The sequence below is a fragment of the Alexandromys fortis genome, unplaced genomic scaffold, assembly GCF_014885135.2.
Source record: "Alexandromys fortis isolate MF-2015 unplaced genomic scaffold, M_Fortis_MF-2015_v1.1 scaffold_0, whole genome shotgun sequence".
Classification (NCBI taxonomy): domain Eukaryota; kingdom Metazoa; phylum Chordata; class Mammalia; order Rodentia; family Cricetidae; genus Alexandromys; species Alexandromys fortis.
In genome coordinates this window covers 2,673,753-2,700,395 of record NW_026067949.1, presented here as the reverse complement: position 1 = coordinate 2,700,395, position 26,643 = coordinate 2,673,753, and the positions used below count along the sequence as shown (strand labels likewise).

Here is a 26,643-nt window from a genome sequence, read left to right as displayed (position 1 = left end):
CTCCCACAAAGCCAGAACATGAAGTAGGATCAAAACCCAGTGCCATTGTCCTTGGCTTCTCAGCAGCCCTCATTGTCCGCCATATTCAGAGAGTCCAGTTTTATCCCATGCTTTTTCAGTCGCAGACCAGCTGGCCTTGGTGAGCTCACAATAGATCAGCCCCACTGTCTCCGTGGGTGGGTGCACCCCTCGTGGTCCTGACTTCTTTTCTCATATTTTCCCTCCTTCTGCTCCTCCTTGGGACATTGGGAGCTCAGTCCGGTGCTTCAATATTTTATGACTTTTTAATACTCCTTTTCTTCTCTCTCCCAAGCCTACATATGTCTATCTAACACTATGACCCATTTAGAGGTCTTTTATGTCTGAATCTGCCCTATTGCATTGTCTTTAATTCTCTACTGTCTTGAAGAACTTTTAAAATTTTAAGCAGCTTGGTTCCAGCTGCTCTGGACGTTGGCTCCACCTCTCTCCGATTTCAAAATGGTGGACGTACCATTTCTGCTAGCTCTGGGGCCACCAGTTTGGAGCCACATTCAGCACTTTAACTCTGAGACTGAGCCTTTTATCTGAGTTACAGCCAAATCTGCCATGCAGAGCACTGCACAGCCTGGCCTATTGTAAATCTCTAATTCTTTACTATACAGGAGCACTTCTTAAAATGCTAAGTGCTTCTTAAAAACTTTAGCTTGCACCATGTTGGGGTAATATGGTAATGCCTGTTTACTGCCCATTCTAAACCTTAACTCTGCTGTTATTATGATAATTATGATAGTTCCTGCCTGAGTTCAGCACAGTTCAGCATGATGGAGCCATTTGCTGCCCCTGAGCCATGTGCAGTTCTAGGCACACGGCAGTCCACATTGCCATCAAGAAATAGCACTTTACTCACAAAACCCCATTCAGAAGCTCTGTCTCCCACAGGAGCCAGAGATCGCACTGGCGGCACAGCCCAGAAACTGGTATTTCAAAACTGCCACTTTGTAGTAGACTTGATCCCACTGCCTACCCAGGCAGGGAGTGCCAGCCAGGCCCCAAGTGGGCATAGAATAGCATCGCAATTAATAAATCTTACAACAGATCATAATGGGAAAACTGCTGTTGGTAGTTCTTGAACTAGTGCTATCTTTTCTGAATTGTATTTTTATCCTAGTCAAAAGTAGCCAATTCATTTTTAACTATGTTGAGAATATACAGCAATTTTTCTTTATTTCTCTGCAAAGTGCCATTTCCCTTGCTTTCAACATTGAAAGAGAATCTTGTAAATACCAAAAGTTGTCCTGTTCAAACTATCTCCCCTTTAGTCTAAATAAGAAAAACCTACCACACTGCATAATTAGTTTTAATACCTCAATTGATGGTTAATCTTGATTGTCAACTTGAGGGGAATCTAGAAACACATAGGAGACAAGCTCCTAGACACGCCTATGAAGGATTATTTAGATTAGGTTGATTGAAGTGCCCACTGCGATGACACCATCCCATGGGCTAGAGTCTTGGACTGAATAAAAGGGAGAAAGACAAGATTCATTATTTTATACATGAATACTGTATTTACATAATTTTCCTACTCCACCTCCTCCCAGCACGCCCTTTCCTCAAATTCATGTGTTCTTATTCTTTAGTTATTATCGTTACACATTGCTTTAAAGCCCAGGAAGTATATCTTGCTCATTATTCTCAAATTGGATACTTAGTGATTTATAATCAGGTGCATCTTGAAAGTAAACTGGTTGTGAATATATTAATATAACTATGGAATATAAAATATTTCTGAGTTCTAATTATTAAATTATCCTGTAAGTAATTAAACTATTTCTAGCCCTTACATTTGTTTTCTCTCTCTCTTTTATTGATTTTTATTGAGCTCTACATTTTTCTCTGCTCCCCTCTGTGCCTCTCCCTTCCCCCTTCAACCCTCCCCCAAGGTTCCCATGCTTCCAATTTACTCTGGAGATCTTGTCTTTTTCTACTTTCTACTTCTCATGTAGATTAAATCTATGTAAGTCTCTTTTAGTGTCCTCATTGTTGTCTAATTTCTCTGGAATTGTGGTTTGTAGGCTGGTTTTCTTTGCTTTATGTTTAAAAACCACCTAAGAGTGAGTACATATGATAATTGTCTTTCTGTGTTTGGGTTACCTCACTCAAAATAATGTTTTCTAGCTCCACCCATTTTCATGCTATATTCAAGATGCCATTATTTTTTTCTGCTGTGTAGTACTCCATTGTGTAAATGTACCACATTTTTCTTATCCATTCTTTGGTCGAGCGGCATTTAGGTTTTTTCCAGGTTCTGGCTATGACAAACAAAGCTGCTATGGACATAGTTGAGCACATGTCCTTGTTAGCCCTTACATTTGTACATCCTAACTTCACCTCATAACTGTGCTTTAATGCACTACATTGAGCAGGTGTGTTTTGAACTTTGTCAAGTGTGTGAATTTATATAGGTGATGCTATAGTAATAGTAACACCACATAATTTTAAGCATATTCCCAACCTTTGTTCACTCCTCATTGGCTGATTCTGAAAGAATACCATATGAAATTGGTATATTTATTATTCACAGTTCATCAGTGTGGAAACTGAGGCACAAAGAAGTTAAAACATTGCCTAGGATTACACAGTGGGAAAAATATTGGGAAGTAAGTCAAATTTAAACATGTTAAAAATACTTTTATTAATTCTAATATTGATTTTTGTTCTATCTTTAACTTTTTTTTTCTAGTTGACTTGGAGCATATGCGAACAGTAAAACCCGATAAACACTTACGATTTTGCCAGGAAAATGGTTTTAGTAGCCACTTCGTTTCAGCCAAGACAGGAGACTCTGTAAGTAAAACGGTAGAGTGTGTTGTAAGTGATGCTTTGTCTTCAGTTGTTCCTGGGAGTACACTTCTGATTCCTAATAAGAAATACTGGATGTGTTCGGAAGGAAGACATAAATAAATTAGATGAGAATGCTTATTTTGGATAGATTAATTTTATAGTTCATTTAGTAAGAATTATAAAGTACCCAAGTCACCCATAACCCAGCCTCCAGAGATATGCATTCAGAGTCCAAGAGGATTCTTTAGTGTTTTTCCTCTGAAGGTCTCACTGTCATTACTGCTGCTTCCTGTATGATGGGTGTTGCATTATCCTGATTATCTCTATTGTGTAGGTGTATCATTTAAAGCTCATGTCACAGGTCTCAGTCTACATAGATATTATGTGGTAGAGATACGGTTTGTGAGCCCAAGTAGTGATATTCCAGGCCCACTATTTTAACCATATCAAATGTTCACTAAACATTCAGATCCTTATCTAGAAATAGTTTTATAGTTGTTTCTTTTATTTAGTATTTTTATCTGTAAAAAACTTCCCATGTCATTTAGTATTATAAAGTAAATTTAGTCATTATTAAATGTTCAAAATATATCTAATCATGCCCTATTGTTGGACATGTAGGGTTTTCTTTTCTAAGTTTCAATCATGAGTTTTATTATGAAATTTTGATAATACATTTTGATGCTTTTTTCCCCTTCCTTCCTTCCTTCCTTCCTTCCTTCCTTCCTTCCTTCCTTCCTTCCTTCCTTCCTTCCTTCCTTCCTTTTTTAAAGTTTTTTTGAGACAGGGTTTCTCTGTGTAGCTTTGGTGGCTGTCCTGGAATTCTCTCTGTAGACCAGGCTGACCTCAAACTCACAGAGATCCACCTGCCTCTGCCTCTTGAGTGCTGGAATTAAAGGCATGCACCACCACTGCCTGGTGCTTTATTTTCTTTATACTCTTTGACAGGGGATTGAAGCATGTTATTAGATGCTTACCAGAAAGACTAAATTAACCTATTCTACAGAGCAATTCTATTCTACAGAGTTTCCTAATATTATAAGATTGCTATGTAAACCCTTGTAATACTAAGGATTTAATTGTTCTTAAACCTTTGCTAACGTTGTAGATCAGTACAAATAAGAATACAACAATAACAACAATATAAACCTCACTAATTTTGAATTTCTTCAATGAGTGTTTAGGTTGAAATTTATAAAATTTTATTAGCTATCCACTTTCTACTTAACAGCATATATTTTTCATTGGCTTAAAAATACTATTCCCATATTTCATATTATAGATAAGAACAGATTGTTACATGTCTTGCAAATATTTATCACTGTTCAGTTTTTTTTTTTCCCCTGAGACACGGTTTCTTTATGTAGCTGTCCTCAAATTTGCTCTGTAGATCAGACAGGCCTTAAACTCAGAGAGCACTTGCCTTTGCCTCCCAAGTGCTGGGATAAAGACCTGAGTCAACACACTTGACTGCTATCCAGGTTTTGTTTGAATTAGTTTTTTCTTTTTCTTTCTTTTGGTGCTGGGACTCAAATCCAGGGCCTTGTGTATGGCTGTTGATTAAAAAAAAATTGTTTAAGTATTTATTTATTAATTTATTTTTAATTAATGTGTGTATGTTTGCCTGTTTGAGTCTTTTTATGTGTCCCACATGTGTGCAGGACTCCATGGAAACTAGAAGAGGATATAGGATCCACTAAAACTGGAATTAGCCCGTACTTATAAGCTGCCCTGTAGGTGCTGGGAAATAACCCTAGGTCCTCTTAACTTCTGATCCATCTCTCCACTTCCCTAGAAATAATTAAGTTAGTAAAGTTGGGACTTATATTCAGTAAGTGATCCTGAGATGAATTGGGTAGGAACCTGGTAGGACAGTTACAGAGCAAAGGTAAGTTACATAGCAGAAATGGTCATGCCGCAATCTCCCGAGATTGTAGAGGACCTGGAAAAAGCCATCCACTTCTGAAAGACTGTTTATAGAAATGTTCATAATGTATAGCTGTAATGGACTTTATCACTCCTTTACCCCAAACTGATAAAATACAGTAAATAGTACCAAGTTGTTTTACTTAAGGAATAATGGAGAGTTTTGACATTGATAAGAGAACCAAAAGTGTTAATGGTTTGGAGAGAAAGACCTGTTAAAACAGACTAGAGCCAGCTCAAGAGAACAGCATAGAACTGACAGTCAAACACCGGTACAATAAAGTATACATGAATTTACTTTCATTTTCTTCAGGAATTGTAGAATTTTATAATGCTTTTAGATGTGTTGGCATGTTTTTTACATTTGTCATTGTAATTAATATGTTAAATCCTTAAACATGGGGCTGGAGAGATGGCTCAGCTGTTAAGAACACTTGCTGCTCTTGCAGAGGACCTAGGTTTGGTTCCCAGCATCCACATGGTGCCTTTTAACTACCTATGAACTTCATTTCTAGGGAATCTGACAACTGCTTCTGACTTCTAGAGGTACCAGGTACACATATACTATGTATGTATGTATGTATGTATGTATGTATGTATGTATGTATACACACACATGCAGACAGAATACTCAAACACATAAAATAAGAATAAATCATTAAAAATTCTTTAAGAATGTTTTTAGTAGATGCAGGTTTAGAATAATTCAGTGGATTACTTGGGTCTTCAAATTGTGGTTTAGTCCTTTAAAAATTATTTCATTTTATGTGTTACCATATATGACATATGGGCCATTTTTGAAGTACTTGTTTATTCTTCTGTAGAAAGTTCAGTGTATTTGAAGGTAACTGAAGCATGCCTGCTTTAAATCATTTAAACCTATTTTGTTATGTAGGTCTTCCTGTGTTTTCAGAAAGTTGCTGCAGAAATCCTGGGAATCAAATTAAACAAAGCAGAAATAGAACAGTCACAGGTGATTATCTTAAAATTTATATTTTAAAAAGTAACAAATTTCTTGCGACACTAATTTTTATGCATCAATTCTTTCCCATTTATTTTATGTATAAATCACTAAAACCTTGGAAACAGATTATATGTATAATGACTGTTTATTGTAAAACATGAAAAAAAAATTTTTATAAAATGATGATATTCATGTAATTTTTGTCCCATTTGGTGGAGAAAAGGGAATAAAAATTTTATTAGTTCTTTCTTAATGGATTAAGGTTCAGAGAATCCTGTCTTGTATTTCTTCTTGCTTGAGAGAAGACCCCACTCTGTATGTAGCCTCTCTTGGCTTACTCCTGCCTTCCTCTCCCATGTGCAGGGATTTTAGACCCTGCTTGAACTTTTTCTTTGGGGTTATCTTTTTATCTTTAAAATATATGTAATAATATTATTTCTTTATATTATTTTGTTATTTTAATAACATTATTAGTTACTAAAGTTACTAGACAATATCATAAGTTAATATCAGCATCCAAGAACTTAAAAATGCCATTGTAGCTTCTCTGTAAATCATACATTTCATAAAACAAAGACTTTGAGTAAGAGTAATCTGGTTAAAAGCAACAAACTTTTTCATAAATTCCTCCATCTACCGTTCCATGCAGCTAAAAACAATTGTTATCTTTTCACATCTTTCAATATTTACTTGGTTATTTCATAAATTAATTCTGTGATGTACTCTCATGGTTACACCTATGTGAATGTGTTAAAGCAGTTAGAACTAGCTCCCTTTTCTCTCCCAATAGCCCCCTTTTACTTATGTATCCTACGTATTTGTTATATATGTATAAATATATAACATATGTGTATATTATATATTTCATGCCAGATATTTTCTACAGAAAGGTGTATGAGAGAAATAGTATTTCTTTGTGATTCTTATCTCTTATTCCTCTTAATATGCCCATCTCCAGTTCTATCAGCTTGCCTGGAAATGGCATACTTTCATTCTTCTTTTTGGCTGAACTTAATACAAAGTGTACATGCATCCCACCTCTTTATCTGTTCACCTGTTGCTTGATACCTAGACTGATCCATAGTAATGTATGTTATGAATACTTCTATGAAAATGGGTGTATAAGTTTCTGTATAGTATGTTGACTTAGATTCCTTTGCATGTATTCCAAAGAGTGATATAGCTGGATTGTATAGTAAGTTTAGTTTCAGTTCTTTGATTTTTGTAGTGGCTTTCCCTAGTTTACATTCCTACCAGCAGTTTATAAAGGTATCCACTCCCATCCTTGCCAGAATTAGTTTTTTAATCAGTAGCCATTCTGACTGGGATGAGATGGAATTTCAGTGTAGTTTTGGTTTGCTTTTTCCTGATGGTTAAGGACATTGAAAGCTTTTTCATGTATTTATCGGTCATTTGTACTTCTGTATGTATCTCTGATTGCCTAATTGTATATTCCATGAATAGTGCTACATTCCAATTCCATTCCTACTCCCCTATTTCATGAATAGTGCTGCAGTAAACATGGATGTGTAGGGATCTTTATAGTATGTTGCCTTAGGGAAGGTAGTATAGCTGATCATATGATAGGTCTATTTTTAGTTCTTTAAAGACTTTCCATACTGATTTTTTAGATTATTTGGAAAAACTTATATTCCAACAAGCAGTGCACGGTTCACTCCCCCTTTCCACATGCTTACCATATTTATTGTCTTTTGTTTTCTTAAATGGTAGCCATTTTGACCCTGGTAAGATAACATCATGCCATAGTTTTGATTTGCATTACTCTGATGACTAGGATGTTGATCATTTTTTCATGTTATTTTTACTTGCCCATTTACAGATCGGATTTTTTTGTTTGATCAGTGTTTCTGTTTGTTTGTTTGTTTGATTTTAATATATTGTAGATAAAGAATCCCTTATTAGAGGTATAGCTGGCAAAGATTTTCTCTCATTTTGCAGGCTGTCACTTCACTCAATTCATTTACCTCGCAGAAACTGTTTCATATTCTTGATGTTATTTCCTTAGTTCTTTGCAGAAAGTCTTTGCCTCTGTCTGTATCTTGAAGAGTCTTCCTTCTATGTTTCCCTTAAGAGCTTCAAAATTCCATAGTAAGTTCTTTGGTCCAGTTTGAATTGACTTTATGTAGTATGTTTTGTGCAGGATAGGTATATACTTTCATTCTTTTCCTTGTAGATATCCACACATTCCATTCTTTTTCTATCAACTCCTTAAATTCATGTTTTCGAACAGGTTAAGACTTCTGAGTGTGGTGATGTACACCTATAATCCCAACACTCCAGAGGCGGAGGCTGTCTGATTTTTATGTGTTCAAGAACAACCTGTTCTATATAGCAAGTTCCAGACCTGCTAGGGCTACATAGTGAGATCCAATTTCAATTGAAAACATTTTTTTGAGATCTTAGACACAATACACTTAAGTCTTATGCTTTATAGAATAGGAGATTGTGAAGACAGAGGACATGAAACTTTAGTGCAAAGCTGTGAGTGTTACAACATACAGTGGTCTGTTGTATGAAAGGACAGGAGATTTATTATTACATTAGTGTTTAGTGTGAAAATTACTGTTTTTAAACACGCTGCATCCATGTGTCATGTGGTCATCATGTACTTTAAATATATTAATAAAAAATTTATGGGGCTGAGCATGTGTGAGGCACTGGGTTTGATCCCCAGTGTGATAAAATAATTGTTTTTAAAGTTCACAGATGTTTCTATGCTAGACTTCAATAGTACAAAAGCAGAGATCCCCTGCTGCTTATGTAAATGTCTACAATTCCTAGTGATTCATTTTTAATATGTAATAGTAACAAGGGTTTTAGCTTTCATTGTCTTTATCTTATCTCCTGTAATGGTAAGTATTATCTGGGTTAAAGATGCAGCTGTGTAAAGTTAACCAGATTTAATTTTAACACTCTCCAAAGAGTCCATGTATTTTTACCTTTGACTCTCACTTCAGGTAGCTTTCTTGCTCAAGCTTTTGATTGGCCACACTTCTATCTTTAGCATATCTTGCAAATGTTCTTTGAGATGAGAATGAAGCTGATGTTCACTGATGTGGCTCCTTTCATCCTATGGTCACTTCATTATTTCCTTCCATTGACCAAAACAAAGAGACATTGACTGTACGTTATGGCTCAAGAAATAAAGGCTGGTGTTTTGTAGAAGTTTCTCTTAAAAACATTAAAATTTGTTAAATAAGTCATATATTGTCATTCCACCTATTATGTAGTTTTGTGATGTGGAAATGACATTTTTCTACTCACAATAAGTGAAGCTTTGAATTTGTAGACACTTTTTTGGTGCAGCTTCATGTTCAACAGTCAAAATCCCAAAGAAAAGTTACCTTGTGGGTTATTAATTAATTTGACAAAATGACTGATGAAAGCTAGTCATTTATGGTAGTTAGTACTTTGACCCCTATGTCTTACAGACAGGTCAGTAACCTGACTGGATTTATAAATAGGGCATAAACCAATGTTTTGTTTGATCAGTGACTTATTTGCTGGAGGTAAAAATCCCTTTTCTTCATTGTAATCTATAGTTTGGCCTGAAACAGGTTGAAGGAGTCAGGTTATGGCATACCTTTAATTGATGTGTCCTGCTTGCACCTCATCTGTCAGTTGGCCCTGCTTCTGTTGGTAGCATCACACCAAGTGCCTGGTAAATGAAGACACTGTCCAGAAGTTAATACTGCTCACTAGAGAACCTATGCAGAACTTAACTAACTTCACACATTTGAATACTTCAATGGCCTGCTCACTTACTTGCAGTGTTTATCAAATCTTTATTAAGAAATATCTTCACTTAACAGCCACTCCAGTTAAATGTGTTTTCATGTGTATGTTAATAAGTGACTATATGGGGTTAGGAAGGGAGAACTTTCTGAAATCAGGTTCATGCAGCCAGGAAGAGAATATTCCTGGTTTCAAATCTAAAGATGTGTGGTTATAGGAACTTCTCTATACATGGCTATCCCACAAAGACCTATAACCAAGGACAGAACAACTATTGTATAATACCTTGGTTTTGTTTAGTTTCTTGAAAGAAACAGCTGATGCACTTTAATGTTGTATTTCATTTTTTTATGTGACCCACAACTTTTGTTGTGATTTGCATTTGTTGTTGTTGCATTTGAAGTGATTTCTATATGAATTTGGAAATATGGGATCAGGAAGAGTGAGAAGTAAGCATCAGAGGAAATCATGGGAGAATATTAAGTATAAATATGAAATTTCTAAAGGGTACATGTCTACCTCTGATTTTTGAAACAACAGAGTTTCTGTCCTTCTTTGTGTCCTTAGAGCATTACACTCACTATCAAAGCACTTAACTGGTGTGACAACTGGTTGTGTGTTCTTTGCCCACTAGGTCTATAATAACATGTGAATAAATCTTTCAGGTGGTTTGCTTATGTACGCCTAGCACAGAATGGCTAACAGTAGAGCACTGGTAATATTTGTTAAAGGAAATGAATAAATACTTCCATTTCACTTTAGCTTAAACAAGTGCAATAACTCTTTATAGTCCTCTGTAGCACTGAGAAGTTCAGGGGCATCTGTTTCTGTGGTTGAACAGAATTATAAAGTATAATACTTATTGGATCTTTCCTACTTCTCTTTCCTTTTATGTGTAAACATCCTGCTGATTCTTTTGTGACATGTTTAAATTCATGTGTTAATTTTCTTTTTTTCTGCTTTGGTGTTCACTTCTATTGTCAGTCATTAAACATGCTTTTCATTTGTCTTTCTCTCTTTTTCTTTCTCCTTCATTTTGTTTATGTTGTACGGAATTGCCAGCGTATTGTAAGGGCAGAAATAGTCAAGTACCCGGAAGAAGATAATCAACACCCCAGCTCTTCTCAGAGTAGAGTCTGTTCAGTACAATAGTGCAGGTACTTATGGGTGAATTACTGCCATTTGGGGGTGGGGTGGGGACTAGTTATATTATCTGTTCTTCCTTATGAAAGAACGTGATAAATAAAATGATAGAAGTCATGATTTAGAATTTTGAAAAGTTGGTCCTTTGCCAAGAAACTTACAAATTAAGCAAGAAATTGAGAACAAATTAAAATACCATTTCAATTACTTTCAAACATGTTGATCTTTATGAATGTTTATCACAGTACAGAAGATTGAAGCAGTTATTTCATTGCTAATTCCTATACTACTTTTCCCCTGAATAGATGGTAATTGAAAGCTTATTTTAAATTACTTTAAAGAAAGGCTTGAACTGCCCTTCTCTGTTTGTATGCATAGATTTAGTAAAAAGCTGAAAGCAATAGAGGGTTTGTTTTAATTTGCATTTTTACTGAGAGATGAGTATTAGACAATTTACTAAATTCATTGATTTAGACTGAGTGTGAGATGGAAGGAGGAGTGAAGGTATCTTTTGGTTTAAATTGATTTACAGGCATGGATATGAGGTGATTTTCTAAATTCCTCACTATGTCATATTTTATTAGAGTCATTATGCATAAAACATAGTGAACTATTTTGAAGTATTTTTTTTTCCGAAGTAAGTATTTTGAAAGGAATGTTTTGAAAACTGGAAACGTTTTTAACAGTGGGGTTGCTCAGGTCACTCTGCTTTCTATGTGGGTCCTTTAAAACATACTTCTTTTTTAAACTTACAGAGTTATATTTAAGGGTAATGACCACGAAAAACTAAAAAATAATGAGAACCTTAGCAATGCTGATGTCTTATCTATTTACTAAAATGAATGATTTTAACTTTAACTAAAATTAAAACCAGGATTTAAATCTTTATATTGATTTGTGAGTTTTTAATAAGACTTGTGATAACCTCAGTTAATGCTAACAAAAAGGCATGACTCATGACTGAATTGCTTCCTTAAAAAAAAAAAGAAGATAAATAAGAAAACCCTAAACATGGCTATGTATTAGTTCTGACCAATTGTTTTCAGTACCAACTTCTGTTTCATCTATGATGTTTGTTATTAGAAGTTCACCAGAGCTCAGAAAACAAAAGATGTTCAGGAGCTTTTTCTGATGTCCTGATAATATCTCTTTTCTTTCATGGCAGAGGGTGGTGAAGGCAGATATTGTAAACTACAACCAGGAACCCATGTCAAGAACTGTTAACCCACCTCGGAGTTCCATGTGTGCAGTTCAGTGAATACACACTGTGTTGATAGTTTTGGTTTTCTTCCCCAGGATTGGGCCCAGACTGTAAAGGAACATGTTTTATCAATGACCATTCTGTAGTCAGTTCATACTTTCCTCTTGCTCTGCTCCTTCATCCTTAAGTTGCCTCATAGTAGCAGGCAGTTCCCTGGACTGGAAGGAATTCGGCTTCGGGACCTCACATTTTGAAATCTGAATGAAGAGAGTCCATTCTCTGGACTGAAACTGCCTCTTCGCTCCAGAAGAACCATGTGGCTTATGTCCTTACTTCTTTTTTCCTAAATACAAAAGAATATAATCAGATGTGAAGATGTTCCAAGCTATGATCATCATTCTATATCTGAACTCATGTATGTGAAAGTCTACTTCAGAGTACTGATGGTGACAGTTACTCAAGAAGGTGTTCCTTTGCTGGCTATTAAGAGAAAATATACAAAGCTTCATTTAATTGAAAGTGCTTCAAATGAGGCTGTAATAGAAATATTTTTTCATTTTTAAAAGGAGTTTAACTTGTTTATATTGTAGTTTATAACTCACAAGTAGTATTTGATATTGTATTTTATTACTGTATCATGGTCATTGCATATTTTATCATATTTGGCTTAGATGCTTTATGAATTTTGATAAATGGTTCAGCTGATTCTCCACATGGATCTCCTACAGACTGCATGAGAATGCTTTCAGATGAGTCATGGCATCCTTGGATCATTGTGGATCGATCATACTGTACCTGATGTTCAGATGTTTTCCTCTCATAAATAAATTTATTTAAATTATGTTTTCGAGAATTTTCATTCATTCATCTTCCTTTTTGTTACAGTCAAACAAAGTAGATTTGAACACATAGGTAGCAATCCTGAGGGTCTAGTGTGCAGTCAGTCATTGAAGAGTTCCTAGTTTATTTTGCTGGTGTGATTATAATTCAGAGCCCAAGACCTGCCATTTCTGGGTCTCCATCAGCTCCAGCCTATTTTTCTACCTAATTTATGTCACTGTTGCCTCTGTGCACATAAAACTATGGATTCATTTCTATCTGTTGGCTCATACTCTACCCACTGCCAGGAATCCTCCCCTCCTCTCCTATTCTCTTTCTCTTCCCTGCCCTCTTTCATTCCCTCTCCCTTCTCCCACAGTATCTGCTGCCTGCTCTGTGTTGGCCATAATTGTGCTGTGTTTTGTGCTAATGTCCAATGCTCAGCACATCCTTGATTCTGAAGTAAGAATGAGCCACCTCCCAGTTCACAGACACATAAAGCTAGCCTCAACTCTATAGCTGAAAACTTAACATCTAGTATGGTTCCTTCACTTTCCTGTCTTGCAACACAAGGCACAACTTTTGTATCTCTGTGAGTATTCTATTATTTTTATAAGCCATGGGAGTACTCAGTAAATGACAGCTTTGAGTTCTTCCTCATATCCTTCAGTATAAGCAAATTTCCCATCTCTGGAGCTTCACTAAAAGTGTGTGCAGAAATTCTGGACATCTAAGTTTAGAGAGGTTAGAGATTTTAGAAAAGTTCATATCCTGTATGTCTAAGGAAACTAAATTAAAGAAAGAAAATTTGTCCAAGATGATGAATGTGAGACCTAGATCTTGTGGAACATCTATGTTTGCCTCTGACTGTACTGATTAGGTTGTGGGTTAATCTTTTACTTTAATTTTATTACTATTTTAAACTTTTTAAAATATTGCAGCACCCTTTTAAACTCTTTATCCTTGTCTAGCTTGCTGTTCCCATCAGCATGTGCCTAATGTTTGCAGGCAAGGGTATTTAGGAGAAGATAAAGTTGGATAAATGAGATCTGAACCCTCAGGGATTTGGGGGAACTCTTAGGAGAGATATTTGTTGGTGATGCTGTTCTAAATGCTGTGATTTAAGCCCATGGCTGAACTAGATTTGCCAAGGCTTTACCTTCAGTTAAGGGATAGGCCATACTTCTTTGGCCCTTTTGTTGGTTTTTACATGTGTATGAAAACTTGAAGACCTTGAGAAGCTTATCATTTTCCATGTGTATGTGATGGTACAAGATGAGCGCTGTGATCATCCAAGGACAGCAATCAGAAAGGTCTGTGGGACAGGGAAAATTCTGTAGCTGTCTCTTTAGAAAGTCTAAACTGACTGAATGAGCAGGGAGAGGGGAGAGACCGGCCTTTGTATGCTGGCTCAGGCATGGAGCCTTCCAGGCCTTGTCACACGAGCTGTTTTATTTTTATACCAATTGATGAAAGAAGAACCATCCCCTGACATGAAAGAAACTGGAGCTGAGAGTGAGTATCCTTGATAAGCGGCAGAACCAAGAGCCATACAAAATGTTTTTGATTGAGAACAGAATTCTGATACTAATCTTGCTTGCTTTACATTGCGGGAACTGAGCAAGCTGGGCTGTGAGTGGTCCTTTTGAGAAGTGGTGATTGTCCTGTGAGGCTCCATCCACTTTCTCTACACCTATCTCCTTGACCACAGAGATGATAAATTAGCCCCCTTTCCCCTTCCATCTTCAGCTCAATTGGCCTTCTATATGTCAGTTAAGCGTGACCAGTGACCACGTACTGAGAACCTCATTACAGGTAAAGCAAACACGAGCTGTATGCAGAACAGCTCAGGGGAAGCAGCTTCATTACCAAGTTTCCCTTTACCTTGAGGATTATTATGAAATAATAATGTAGAATCCATGCTTATTTTACTTTGACTGTTAACGTCTCCTGTCTACCGCTTTTAATTTATGAAATTATAAGTTTTTCCATCTCGTTTTAGACACTTTGTCTCTTGAAGGAACATGCTGTAATGTTTTAAACACATTGTGGTCACTTCTGCTGCTTATTGAGCTTTTGAAAAACACAAAGGTCTTTAGCCAGAACTGGCCATTGGATGCTGCCCCTCAAATGTCCGCTCTATTATGTGTGGCAAACCGCTCTGGAGTGGTTTTTGGCGTGGCCTGAAGAACTCCTGTGACTGCTTTATTATTCTGGGAGGAGGTAAGCCAGGGCCCTTTAGAGTTGGTCACTGAACAGTAATAGAGCATGATAAAATAAAATACAATGATTAAATGTTTGTGATGTTTAAAATAGAAAAGGGTTTTCCCATAATCTATGCTACTATGGGCTGTAACGCTGGATGTCCTAAACAGTTTCAAGATTTAAGGAAAAAGAAATGAAAGTCTGTGTTGGTAGTTGTCCATCAGCAGCCACAGTTCTTCCATTCTTGGTGGAATCCCCCTTTTCCAGCTACTCTTAGTTCTAGAACCTTCATTAGTTTAATCCCATTAGCATATAGACTTCATTTATATTGATGGTTGTCTCAGAGATAAGCTGATAATTCCTATCAGGACTAATGTAACAAGAGGATGTTTGTCCTCTTCCTGAAATAGAAGAAGAAAAACAACAACAACAAAACCCCAAACCAACCAAATAAACAAACAGAAAAACCCAAGAAAGTTTCAGAAGACTCTTACCCAGTAGAGAAGGATGAAAAAGAGTGTAGCTCTGAGGACAATTGCAGCACTCATAAGATGACAGAGGGAAAGGAGTGGGGTTCACTGTACAGAAGCAGGATGGGGGGAGGTCAGCAATAATACATCCTGGGATCAAGCTGGGCTTTGAGCTGTTGAAGAGCATTTACCAATTTTCCTTTATCATTTGTTCTAATGTTTATTTGTTTTAAAACAATTTTCTTGTCTAAGCAACTGGTCTGTACTAGATCTTTATTTTGCCTTTTAGATCTAGGTGCATGCATAATTTATCAAGGTGTAAAATCCATTATTATGATAAAATGTCCCTTATGAGAAGTATGCTTAAAAACAGGGTTTAGATAGGCGCAAACAGGACCAACAGCATAGCGCAATTGTCATCAAGAATCTGTAAGCTTAGGCTGCATTCACAGTCTGAGCATTTGGGTAGTCTGGAGTCAGCAGGTCAGCAGGGCTTGTGGTTCTGCATTTATATTAAACTCTCAAGTGATTTGCAAGAGATTGGACTATGCCCACAGTTTTCCACCCTTTCTTTCTTTCTTTCTTTCTTTCTTTCTTTCTTTCTTTCTTTCTTTCTTTCTTTCTTTCCTTTCTTTCCTTTCTTTCTTTCTTTCTTTCTTTCTTTCTTTCTTTCTTTCTTTCTTTCTTTCTTTCTTTCTTTCTTTCTTTCTTTCTTTCTTTCTTTCTTTCTTTCTTTCTTCAGGTTTTCTCTGTAGCTTTGGGACCTGTCTGTAACTAGCTCTTGTAGACCAGTCTGTCTTTGAACACACAGAGATCTGTCTGCTTCTGCTTCCCCAGTGGTAAGATTAAAGGCATGTGCCACCACTGCCTGACTTTTCTTTTAAGAAGATAACACCATATTCCAAGTAAATTAAGGGGATTTGACAACAAATGAAATAGTTGAAAGAAGACTATGCTTAGATAATATGGAAGGAGAAGGTCAGAATGAGACAGCCAAAAGAGTGGTATTTAGATAGATTAGAATGGACTCTAGGAGAACAGTGTTAATACTTCCTGAAGCAGGAAGAGTAGGATGAAGTAGAGAAGATTCAGTTTGGCCTAGGAAAGAACCTTCAAATGTTTGCTTCCCCAAGATGGATGTTTTTTTTTTTTTTTTTTTTTTTTTTTTTTTTTTTTTTTTTTTTTTTTTTTTTTACCTTATGTGTTATTGTACTCTTTTGTGACACAAATGAATGAGAAATACTAAGAGTGTAAGACAAGGAGGAGTGGTAGTGATGAGTAATTAATAAAGGCCTTCTAATCCAGTTTAAAAAGTTCTTTTGGCCAGCTAAAAGCTATTTGTGAATAATGCTTTTCCTGGCACACATGGGACCTTCCTACAAAGAAGAAAATCAGCATTCCTTTCTCAGGCCTCTTTACTTTTGTTTCTTGGGGAACCATTTTACTGTTTTCTTGGAACAAGACATTTTTTTCTGTCCTGGAGGGCCAGGGAAGTATCTGCAGCACTGGTGCTGTGAATGGTGGCACATGGTAGGTAGCCTGGACCAAACCCCTGCAGATTAGGTTGCATCCCTGTGCCTGTAAACCTCAGACTTTGGCTATAAAGCTGATGACATTGCTACTTGCCAAACTTTGTCAGAAGGCAATATCACAATGTTCAGGCTGGGGCTGGGGACATAGGGCACACAGGCATTTGCCTCAAGGAGCTCCTGGGCTAGAGGAATCCTGTGGGCTAGAGTGACCTTATGTCATCCTGGGTTTTCTGAGCTTCCTCCCACAGGAAATGTGGCACATTGACCATGTCCAGCAGGAGAGTTCACCTGAATTGGGGGGGAAATGAGGGGGTGAAAAGTGATCTCCATTTGAGAATGACAGCCCTCACACTCTTTCCAATGGGAAATGGACTTGCCTGTGTTATGACAAGTTTTGTGGACTGAGTTTAGGTCCTCACACTTGTGTTCTTTCTAGCCTGACAATGTACCAGCTTTCTGGGCTGGAGAGTTAGGAATGGGAAAAGGGAGACTGCCTCCTTGATTCCAGGATGTTTGCCCTACTCCCACACTGCACATGGAAGTAGAACCATTTGTACACTGTGTGGAAGGAACATGCCACTGTTCATACACTGGCACATTTACCCACTCTCCGTTTTACCTCTGGGATACCCCTTTAATCCTTAGTGGCACCCACAGGTTTTATGTGATGGTACTTGCTTGTACCATGTCTCTCAAGCCTTGCCTTTTTCACCAGTGAAGCCTTCAGCCCCTGACACCCAAGTTATTCCAACAGCCTCTTCAGAGGCTTCCACCATTGGCCAGTACACACCACTATGGGAATGAGTTTGCACATGAGTTTAAGTCACTATTTCAGAGCCCCTCTAAGGTTCCGTATGTCCCTTTTCATCAAAAGCAACTGAATTCCCTAGTGTGACATTCAGAACCCTTTGACAGCTTTCCCAACCTTCATGTTGAAGCATCCAAACTTCAACTGGTGAACACTTTGTTCTAACAGGTGGGTCCTGCACTCTTGTCTTTATTGGGTTTTCCTTTGGACAGAGAGAAACTCTGCAGAGGACAGATGGGAAACCACTTGTCAGAAAGCCTAGTTCTGCCTTCCTAGTCAAACAAGCTAACCCCTCCAGCTTGGTTTCCTCATTGGAAGAAACTGAGGGACTGGACCAGAGCAGATGTAGGGACCCATTTGCTGAGTTAGTAGCTGCAGTGGCTCATTTAGCACAATGCAGGTATCCTATACTATTTGTAAACATATTCCTAACTTAATGGTATGGCATAGTCTGTCTTCCAGGTGACCTCTAGGATTCTCATCTCCTGGTATTCCCATCTTGGGGTCATCTTTTTTATTAAATTGCATAACCCATAATCACAAACAGAAGAAATGGTGATAATTGATCTCCAAGGCTGACCCCTGAAGATATTGCCACTTTCATTCACCTCAGCCTCTTGAATTGCTCCTTCTGGGGGAAGCCAGACACCATGTTCTTGAACTGCTCCTTCTGGGGGAAGCCAGACACCATGTTCTTAAACTGCTCCTTCTGGGGGAAGCCAGACACCATGCTCTTGAATTGATCCCTTCTGGGTGAAGCCAGACACCATGCTCTTGAATTGATCCTTCTGGGGCAAGCCAGGCACCGTGCTGTCAGGACTCTCGTAGCAAGCAGATACATAAAGAAGACAGTCCACCAACAGTCAAACCTGACAGTCCTTTAGTGCAATCAGCTTAGATACATTCTCCAGCACCAGGTACGCCTTAAGATAATTGCAGCGTTGGCTTTCTATCTGAGTTCAGCCCCAGGGAAGAGCTCCAGTGTCCTTGGTATCCTATTTCTATGAAGAGACTCCATGACCATGGCATCTTATAAAAGGAAGGATTTCATTTGAAGCTTACAGTTTCAGAGATTTAGTTCACTATCCTCATGATGGGGAACATGCACAAGCAGATATGGTAGCTGAGAGTTCTATATCCTGATCAGAAGGCTGCAGGAAGAGAGGACACTGGGCCTAGCTTGAGCTTTTAAACCCCAAAGCCTACCCTTAGTGACAGATTTTCACCAATGAGGTCATACCTAACCAACAAGGCCACACCTTTTAATCCCCCAAGTAGCACCACTCCCTAATGACCAAGCATTCAAATATATGAGCCTATAGGGGCCCTTCATATTCAAACCGCAGCACTAATAAGTACCCAGCAGAGCACCCCAAACTCCTGACCCACAGAACTATAAGGGATAATTAATCATTGTTTAAAATTGTGATTCCTTACAGTAATTTATTGCATAACAGTAGATAGCCAAAACAACGACCATTAGTATCTTTCACAGATAAGGAAACTGTGGCTTAGCATATTTTGGTAAGCCATTCATCACTTGGAGCTTGTGAGTTATGGTGATGCTAACCCAGATCATTGAAGTGTAGCAGCCCAATCTCAACTGTCCCCATGCACAGTAGCTTTGAATGAACAGACTCCTAGAGCAACTAATTATATGAGCATAAATAAGGATGCTACTGAAGATATAGAACAAATATCTACAGTCTCCATTGGGTTGGATTTTCTTACTGTTTAGTACTAATTAAGAATATGATTCTCCAAATAAAATCAGTTCCATCATTTGTTCTGATTGTCCAAACGGTGCACAGGGAAGAAATTAAGGCCTCCTCTTCTTCTTCTTATTGATGACATTTGGTTGAAGAGCCATCTTCTAGACATCTTGTGCATAAATACACATCTCCAGGAGCTGTACTCACATACAAGTTACATGGTACCAAATAAACAATGAGATTTGCCCTTTTTTTTTGCTGGGTAATTCTATAAATATTTTTCTTGTATTCATGGGTATCATTCTCAATGGTGTTATTTGGTAATATTCATTTACTCATTTTATCAGTGGGCAGTTTTTCTTGCCTTCATATTATTACAAGCTATGTTAGGTGAACTTTATATATTTACCTTTAAGGTAAGCCCCTAGAAGTAGAATGGCTGGTCATAAGGCTAGTTAGAAAATGTATAATTTCATAGCTTTGACAAACTGCCCTCTAGAAGTAATATTCTAACTTGTCTTGCCAATCCAAATGAGACTAGCTGTCTCCCCATGACTTTGTATTTAATACACTAGACCTAATAACTTCCAGCACACTCAGAAGCAGCAAGTTGCTCTGTAGAGTTATGGGGTATGTAGAATTGTCTATTCTGCACAGTGCTGATGGAGGCTAGCATTCTGCAGTGGTCTTAGGAAAAGGCAGGAAGACTGAACTACAACAAAAGTCCAGACCTGTGAGGACATTTGCTTTGACCCTTACATTTTTTTTTAAAAAAATCAGGTTGTTGCATCAAAATGTTTCAAGGCGATGCTATTCTTATATATAAAGTAATACCCTTAGAAATATTTCACTTGATGTTGTTTAATTCATATTGCATAAATGCATAACACACATGTAGCTGTTGAAACAGAAGTAACTACTGTTGCATGTAAGAAACCTTTGTTCTTATTTTTCTTTGTTTTTCTGAAGACTCCTAGGCAGCGGTTACTAACTCCTTCCTTTCCCTGTCACTCATATACCAAATCTCCTCCTCTTGTAGTGTCATGGAAGCACACTGTTTCCAGGAAGCTTCTTGTCCTATTGTTCCCCCGAAGGACAAGATATACCTAAGGTTTGTTGAGTGGATGAAACTTATCTGTATTGTAGACTACTAAGAACTACACACACAGTTTGGGAGTGAGCTGTGACATCTCTGTTGTGGGAACTAAGTGGAGGGACAAATTTTGACCTAGTTAGAAACAAAACTGTCCTTTTCTGCCAGTGCCTTTCTCTTTCTTTACCTGCGGTGAGTTTGTTGGGTGCTATCAGAGGGTCACAAGACTGTTTGATCCCAATTACCATGGAAGCTGAAAATACCACCAATCCTTGGGCTCAGCCTAGCGGCAGGGTTCTTGATTCTGCCTTGAATCATTTGGTACAGTTCTTTATTTATATCTACCGTTTCCTCATGTGCACAGTAGTATTGCCAATGGTGAGCTTCCATTTGCAGATCTGTAAAATGGGACAGTGACCATGATGCCATTTCTTAAAAGTTTCTTAGGGATGCAATGTGGTGATGGGAGTCAGGATCTAAAAAACTTAATACCAACCCAGTAGGTGAACCACTGGTCTGCTTATCTCAGTGAGACAGGGAGTATAGTTTTGGAGATCAGATACTACTAACAATCTAAGGTCTCCTTTGTTATGGCAACTTAATCCCCCATGAGGCCGTGTCTTTAGCACCTTTTACCAGCAGTCCAGGTTCCTCTGAAGTCCCCTCATTTGTTAGAATATTTTCCAAATTGACTCTGACTTGGGCAAGGAAGGTTATGTCTTTCTAACTTCCCAGAGACCATGGTACTGAAGTCAGTCATTTTTCTCTTATACTGGTCCTACCTTCTGTTCTCTTTCTATGCCCCTATTTTCCTAAATTTCTCTTTTAAATTGGCCGGTGACACAGTAATGGATTATCTGTGCTGGGATGGAGTCAGGTATGATGGTATAAAATGTTGCCCAAATGTTTCCTCACTTCTTTCACAACCAGTTGGTAGGACCCACTTTAATTTTGGCATCACCTTTCTAGACCAACCCTCAGACAGCTGAGGCGGTGGAAGGCAGAATGGGGGAACTGAAAATGTATCAAGTAGCTATAACACACCAGGTGCCCAGTTAGGTACATAGTTTTTAAAATGGCCAACCTCCACGGTTCACCCTTTCTGCCATGCAGTTTACTGATGTAGTCCTAGGCCGTGTGAGATTTGAGATTCTTAAATTTTATAGACCAGAAAACTGTGATTTAGAAGAGAGAAATGTCTTGTTCAAGGTCACTCTGCCAGCAGAAGGCAAGAGTAGGATTTGAACTTGCCTCCTCTGACACAAGCATTTGCCCTCTCTGATATGCTTATTCAGATTCCATATTTAGCATCTACATTTCCAGGGAAAGGAAACTAGAATGAGATTTCTTTTAAGTTTTGGGAGTCAAAATTATTTTAATTTTATGGCTGGGAAAAATGTAAACTTACATTTTCAGCAGACCAGAGATGATAAAGTATGTGTTTGTCAAATAAAATTTTTTACTGTGATAAAGTAAATCATTCTTTGGCCTTGTAAAAAATTAGGCCTCACTTGAACTGTTTTCACTTGGGCCTCTGCTAATATTTCTGTTATCTCCATTAGGGATTACCATGACAAATGCCTTTTATTCGCTTCGTTAAGCACTTGGGTGAATGTGTGAACACACAGAGCTTCATAAGTCACAAGAAAATGAAACAACATGGTCTTCTGGAAATAGCTTGAGAGCTTGACAGACTGGGGCTAGCGCCTGGCTCTTCCACTTAGCAACTACAGCACTCTTGGTCTAGGCGTCAGTGTCCTAATAGGTAAGGTGTGGACATCACTATTGATCTTCGTGATTTTGAGAATGAGATGAGAAGGCATGCTGTAGCTACAGTTCCTGGTATGGAGTAAGTGTTTACTGTTTGTTTTGACAAGTTGTATATCATTCTCAGGGTACCTAATACCTACTTGCTGACCATGCTGTTCGCCTCATGGTAAACATAAAAGAGAAGATGTAGGAAGGAACCAGGACAGGCTCCTCTACTTGAGCCCCATCCTTTGCTAGCATGTAGAAGCTTAGCACTCACCACACAAGCCTGTCTGAAACACTTCATGTTTCAACATAGCCAAGGTCATGGAGTTAAGAGAGCAGCTGACCCGGATGAAGACACAGCACACATAGTTAATCTTACTGAGGCACAGATTTTTCAAGTTCAAATATAAAAATGTAATTGGCCTGTCATGGGGTGGACATGATATTTTCTCTCAGTGGTGAAATTCTTCAGTGTTGGGAGATTTTTGGAAATGAACTCAGGCAGGACTGGGTAGAAGATTTTCTACTTCTCCTTAGGACAGAGTGAGTTGTGATCTCTGTGTGGATTTCTGGGTGGACAGTGTACCCAAATCCCATTCTTAACTGCTTAATGGAAGTTCTGGACATGGCCAGCCTCCTCCCCATCAACCCAATGGCCTCTTTATCTGCCTACTGTCCAGGAAAAGAGTCAAGTGTAAACTAACCATTCATGTAAATGGGCTGTCAGGTTACTGAACCAATATGTTATGGTTAATCTGTTAAAACAGCAAGGTCCCTGCATTTGTAAACATTCCTTGATAAGCTTCTTATAGCATATACAACCTAAGAAAACGAATGGCAGCCACCACCTGTCCTGGAATCCCTACCCACAGCTCCCACTGCTTGTCCAGATGACCTTTCAATTGAGTTCAGCCCACTCCCACCCTTCCCAACTCCTGTGGTACCACCTGACCTCAGCTCTGGGCAGCCTCTGGAGTGGGGGTGGGGTCAGAGATTTTTAAAGCCTCCAGCTTTAAAAGACTTAGAGAACAGGAGGGGCAGGGGGAGTGAGAGGGTGCTAGGTATGTGTGAAGACACCAGGATGCTGCTTTGTAAGAATCTTCCAGGATTTTCTGTCCTGTCCTCACCAGCATCCCAGATGTCACCCCATTGTCCTGTCTTACCCTAGTCCTTGGTGTTGTGTTATACATACTATAGAGATGTCTTATTTCCACGGGCAGAAGGCCCTCGGGTCAGCAGCTGATCGAATTCTGAGGTTGGAGGGAAAGTCCCATCACATGTTAATTTGATGAATGGAAGAAAGACTTCTGGGAGGGGGGAAAGGCTCACAGAATCTAAGATTCTTGGCAAAGTTAACATAGAAGAATCATTGCCTGTGAAAACATGGTGACTGTCAAGTCCATCCTGTTTTATGTTTAGTTTTTAGAATCTTCTAAAGACAAATTCAGTAAAACGGTAGCAAATAAAAATATTTGAGGCCAGCCTGGTCTACTGCACAAGTTCCAGGATGGCCAGGGCTACATAGAGAAACACTTTTTCAAAAATCCAAATGTGTGTGTGTGTGTGTGTGTGTGTGTGTTGGAAACAACACAATAATCCTTCTACCTTGACAAGAGGGTGTGTTTTCTAATACTTCTGTTCTAAAACTCACTTGAACACTTGAAGCTCCCTTTAAAAATAATCGTCACCTTCCAAACTTCCCATTTAGTGTGACTTTGCCATGCCTTCTTTTTTGTGTGTGTGACTGTTTCCTTTGGTAAATATGTCATAACTGCACACCATCCTGTTATTTTCCTACTGAGCTGGTTTTCCTAGCTGTGTGTTAAATAGTTCGGTGTCCACCCTCAACATTGACAATCAGTCTCAGATAGCTGCAGCTTATCCTTCCCTCTGCTGTGGCTCCTGTCTATCACTCATTTCCATCCCATGGGATCCTAAATAGAGGAGACAATGTGATCTCCCTTGTGTTTTTAAATCAGATTATATGTATTTTATTCTCCAGAGCCCTTCATGTGGAGTGCTCCTAACTTATCTCTACTGAATCTCATGCTTCACTTCCATGTTAGATGACAAAGAGTTCTGATTTTCAATTTCCTCCAGCCCCCTAAAGCAGCTATTGCAGGAGTCATACAAGAGCCTTGATGCCTTTCTTAGACTGTGCGTCGGGACTTAGTGTCTCCATATTATGGTGGACATGTCCTTGGTGTCTGCATCTCTTCATCTACAGTATTTGTTCCTTCGGCCTTTATCTCCTTATACCTGTCTCTCTCACCTACTCCTTTCACGTTGGTTCCCAAAAGGTTGCTCTTCTTACTTGAACTGGCTAGTTTTATGTGTCAACTTGACACAAGCTAGAGTCATCAGAGGAGGAGGGAGCCTCAGTTGAGGAAATACCTCCATGAGAATCAGTTGTAAGGTATTTTCTCAAATAGTGATCAGTGGCAGAGGTCCCAGCCCATGGTGGGTGGTGCCATCCCTGGACTGGCGGTCCTTGTTTCTATAAGACAGTAGGCTGAGCAAGCCATGGGGGAACAAACCAGTTAGCAGCACCCCTCCATGACTTCGGCATCAGCTCCTGCCTCCAGATTCCAGCCCTGCTTGAGCTCCTAATCTGACTTCCTCCAATGATAGACTATGATCTAGAAGTATAAACCAAATAAATCATTTCCTTCTCATCTCACATTTTGGTCATGGTGTTTCGTCACATCAATAAAAATCCTAATTATGACATTGCCTCTCCCCGTGGACACCTGGGATACCTTCTAGGTCCTTGTGCAGCAGAGGAGAGGGTGCTTGAACTGTCCTTACCCCACTATCACACTGATGATTATCTTGAATATCACCATAGAATCTTTGTCCGGCAATGGATGGAGATAGAGACAGAGACCCTCATCAGAGCAATGGACTGAGCTCCCAAGGTCCAGTTGAAGAGCAGAAGGAGGGAGAAGACGAGCAAGGAAATCAGGACCGAGAAGGGTTGGTCCACCCACTGAGGCAGTGTGCCTGTTCTAAAGGGAGCTCACCAAATCCAGCTGGACCTGGACTGAACGAGCATGTGATCAAACTGGACTCTTTGAATGTGGCTGACAATGGGGGCGGACTGGGAAGTCATTGATAAAGGCACTGGGACTTGTTTCTACTGCATGTACTAGCTTTTTGGGACCCTAGTCTATTTGGATGCACAGCTTCCTAGGCCTGGATGTAGGGGGGAGGGCCTTGGAGGGAGGAGGGTGATTGGCAGAGGGGAGGATAGGAGGAGGGGAAGAAGTGTAAATTTTTGAATGGAAAAAAATAAAAAAATATTAATGTTAAAAAAAGACATTGCCTCTCTTCTCACTCGAGATAGTCTCTATTTCTTCAGTTTTTCATTCTCACTCTAGGCACTCTCACTGTATCTGTTAGCCAAGGTTTTTTAAATATCAAGGTATGGATGGAGGGATAAAGAGACAGGGACTTATGGGAACTAGACTCATGTAATAATGAAGGTAGAAGAGTCCCACTTTATTTTACCTTAACACTGAAGAGTAAGGTAAGCACACGAGTTGTGAAATTCAATGCAGGGCTGAAGACATGAACAACTGAAGCCATAAAGTCCCAAGGTCCAAAACCTCGGAGCTCCAATATCTGTAGTCAGAAAGTGATGGATGTCCCAGCTGCCCTTCTTCAACCCACAGCTAATGCCCACCCACACTGATGAAGAGTGTAGAGGTTCCAACTTAGAATCTCTTCTGGAAATATCCTTACAGAAACATTCAGAAGTGAGCTTTTGCCAACATTCTGGGCAGGTCTTAGCATATTGATAGACAGTGTTATTCTATCACACAGAAATCCTGCTAACCTCCCAGTGTATTACAGGTGTATTTCTGTCATCTCTCCTCTGCTGAGATTGAGTCAGATTCCCATGCTTCTATCCAAAAAACATACATTCAGCCTTTGTTTATGAGACACCGAAGCAGCAAGGAGATCCGGTCCAGGCACCAGGAGAGACATCACTGGGAACCTTCATCTGGTGATGGATGGAGATAGAGACAGAGACCCACACTGGAGCACTGGACTGAGCTCCCAAGGTCCCAATGAGGAGCAGATGGAGGGAGAACACGAGCAAGGATGTCAGGACCACGGGGGGCTGCACCCACCCACTGAGACAGTGGGGGCTGATCTATTGGGAGCTCACCAAGGCCAGCTGGACTGTGACTGAAAAAGCACGGGATAAAACCGGACTCTCTGATCATGGCGAACAATGAGGACTGATGAGAAGCCAAGGTCAATGGCAAGGGGTTCTGATCCTACTTCATGTTCCGGCTTGGTGGGAGCCTAGCCAGTTTGGATGTTCACCTTCCTAGACATGGACGGTGGGGGGAGGACCTTGGACTTTCCACAGGGCAGGGAACCCTGACTGCTCTTTGGATTGGAGAGGAAGGGGGAGAGGAGTG

General features: G+C 39.0%; 1 protein-coding gene across 6 annotated transcripts in view; it reads left to right on the top strand.

Annotated features, from left to right (window-relative positions):
- The window catches only part of Rab28 (RAB28, member RAS oncogene family), a 101,796-nt gene extending 76,430 nt beyond the window's left edge, over positions 1-25,366 (top strand). For 2 of the 6 annotated variants that reach the window (XM_050150198.1, XM_050150196.1), the window contains 4 exons: positions 2,726-2,829; positions 5,648-5,725; positions 10,535-10,629; positions 11,781-12,657. In XM_050150198.1, the coding sequence (XP_050006155.1) occupies positions 2,726-2,829; positions 5,648-5,725; positions 10,535-10,624 (272 nt within the window). In that variant the 3' untranslated portion in view covers positions 10,625-10,629; positions 11,781-12,657. Of the gene's footprint in view, positions 1-2,725; positions 2,830-5,647; positions 5,726-10,534; positions 10,630-11,780; positions 12,658-25,058 lie in introns of those variants that run through there. The other 4 variants (XM_050150197.1, XM_050150195.1, XM_050150192.1 and 1 more) reach the window with 3 other exon arrangements.
- The last annotated feature ends 1,277 nt before the right edge of the window (positions 25,367-26,643 follow it).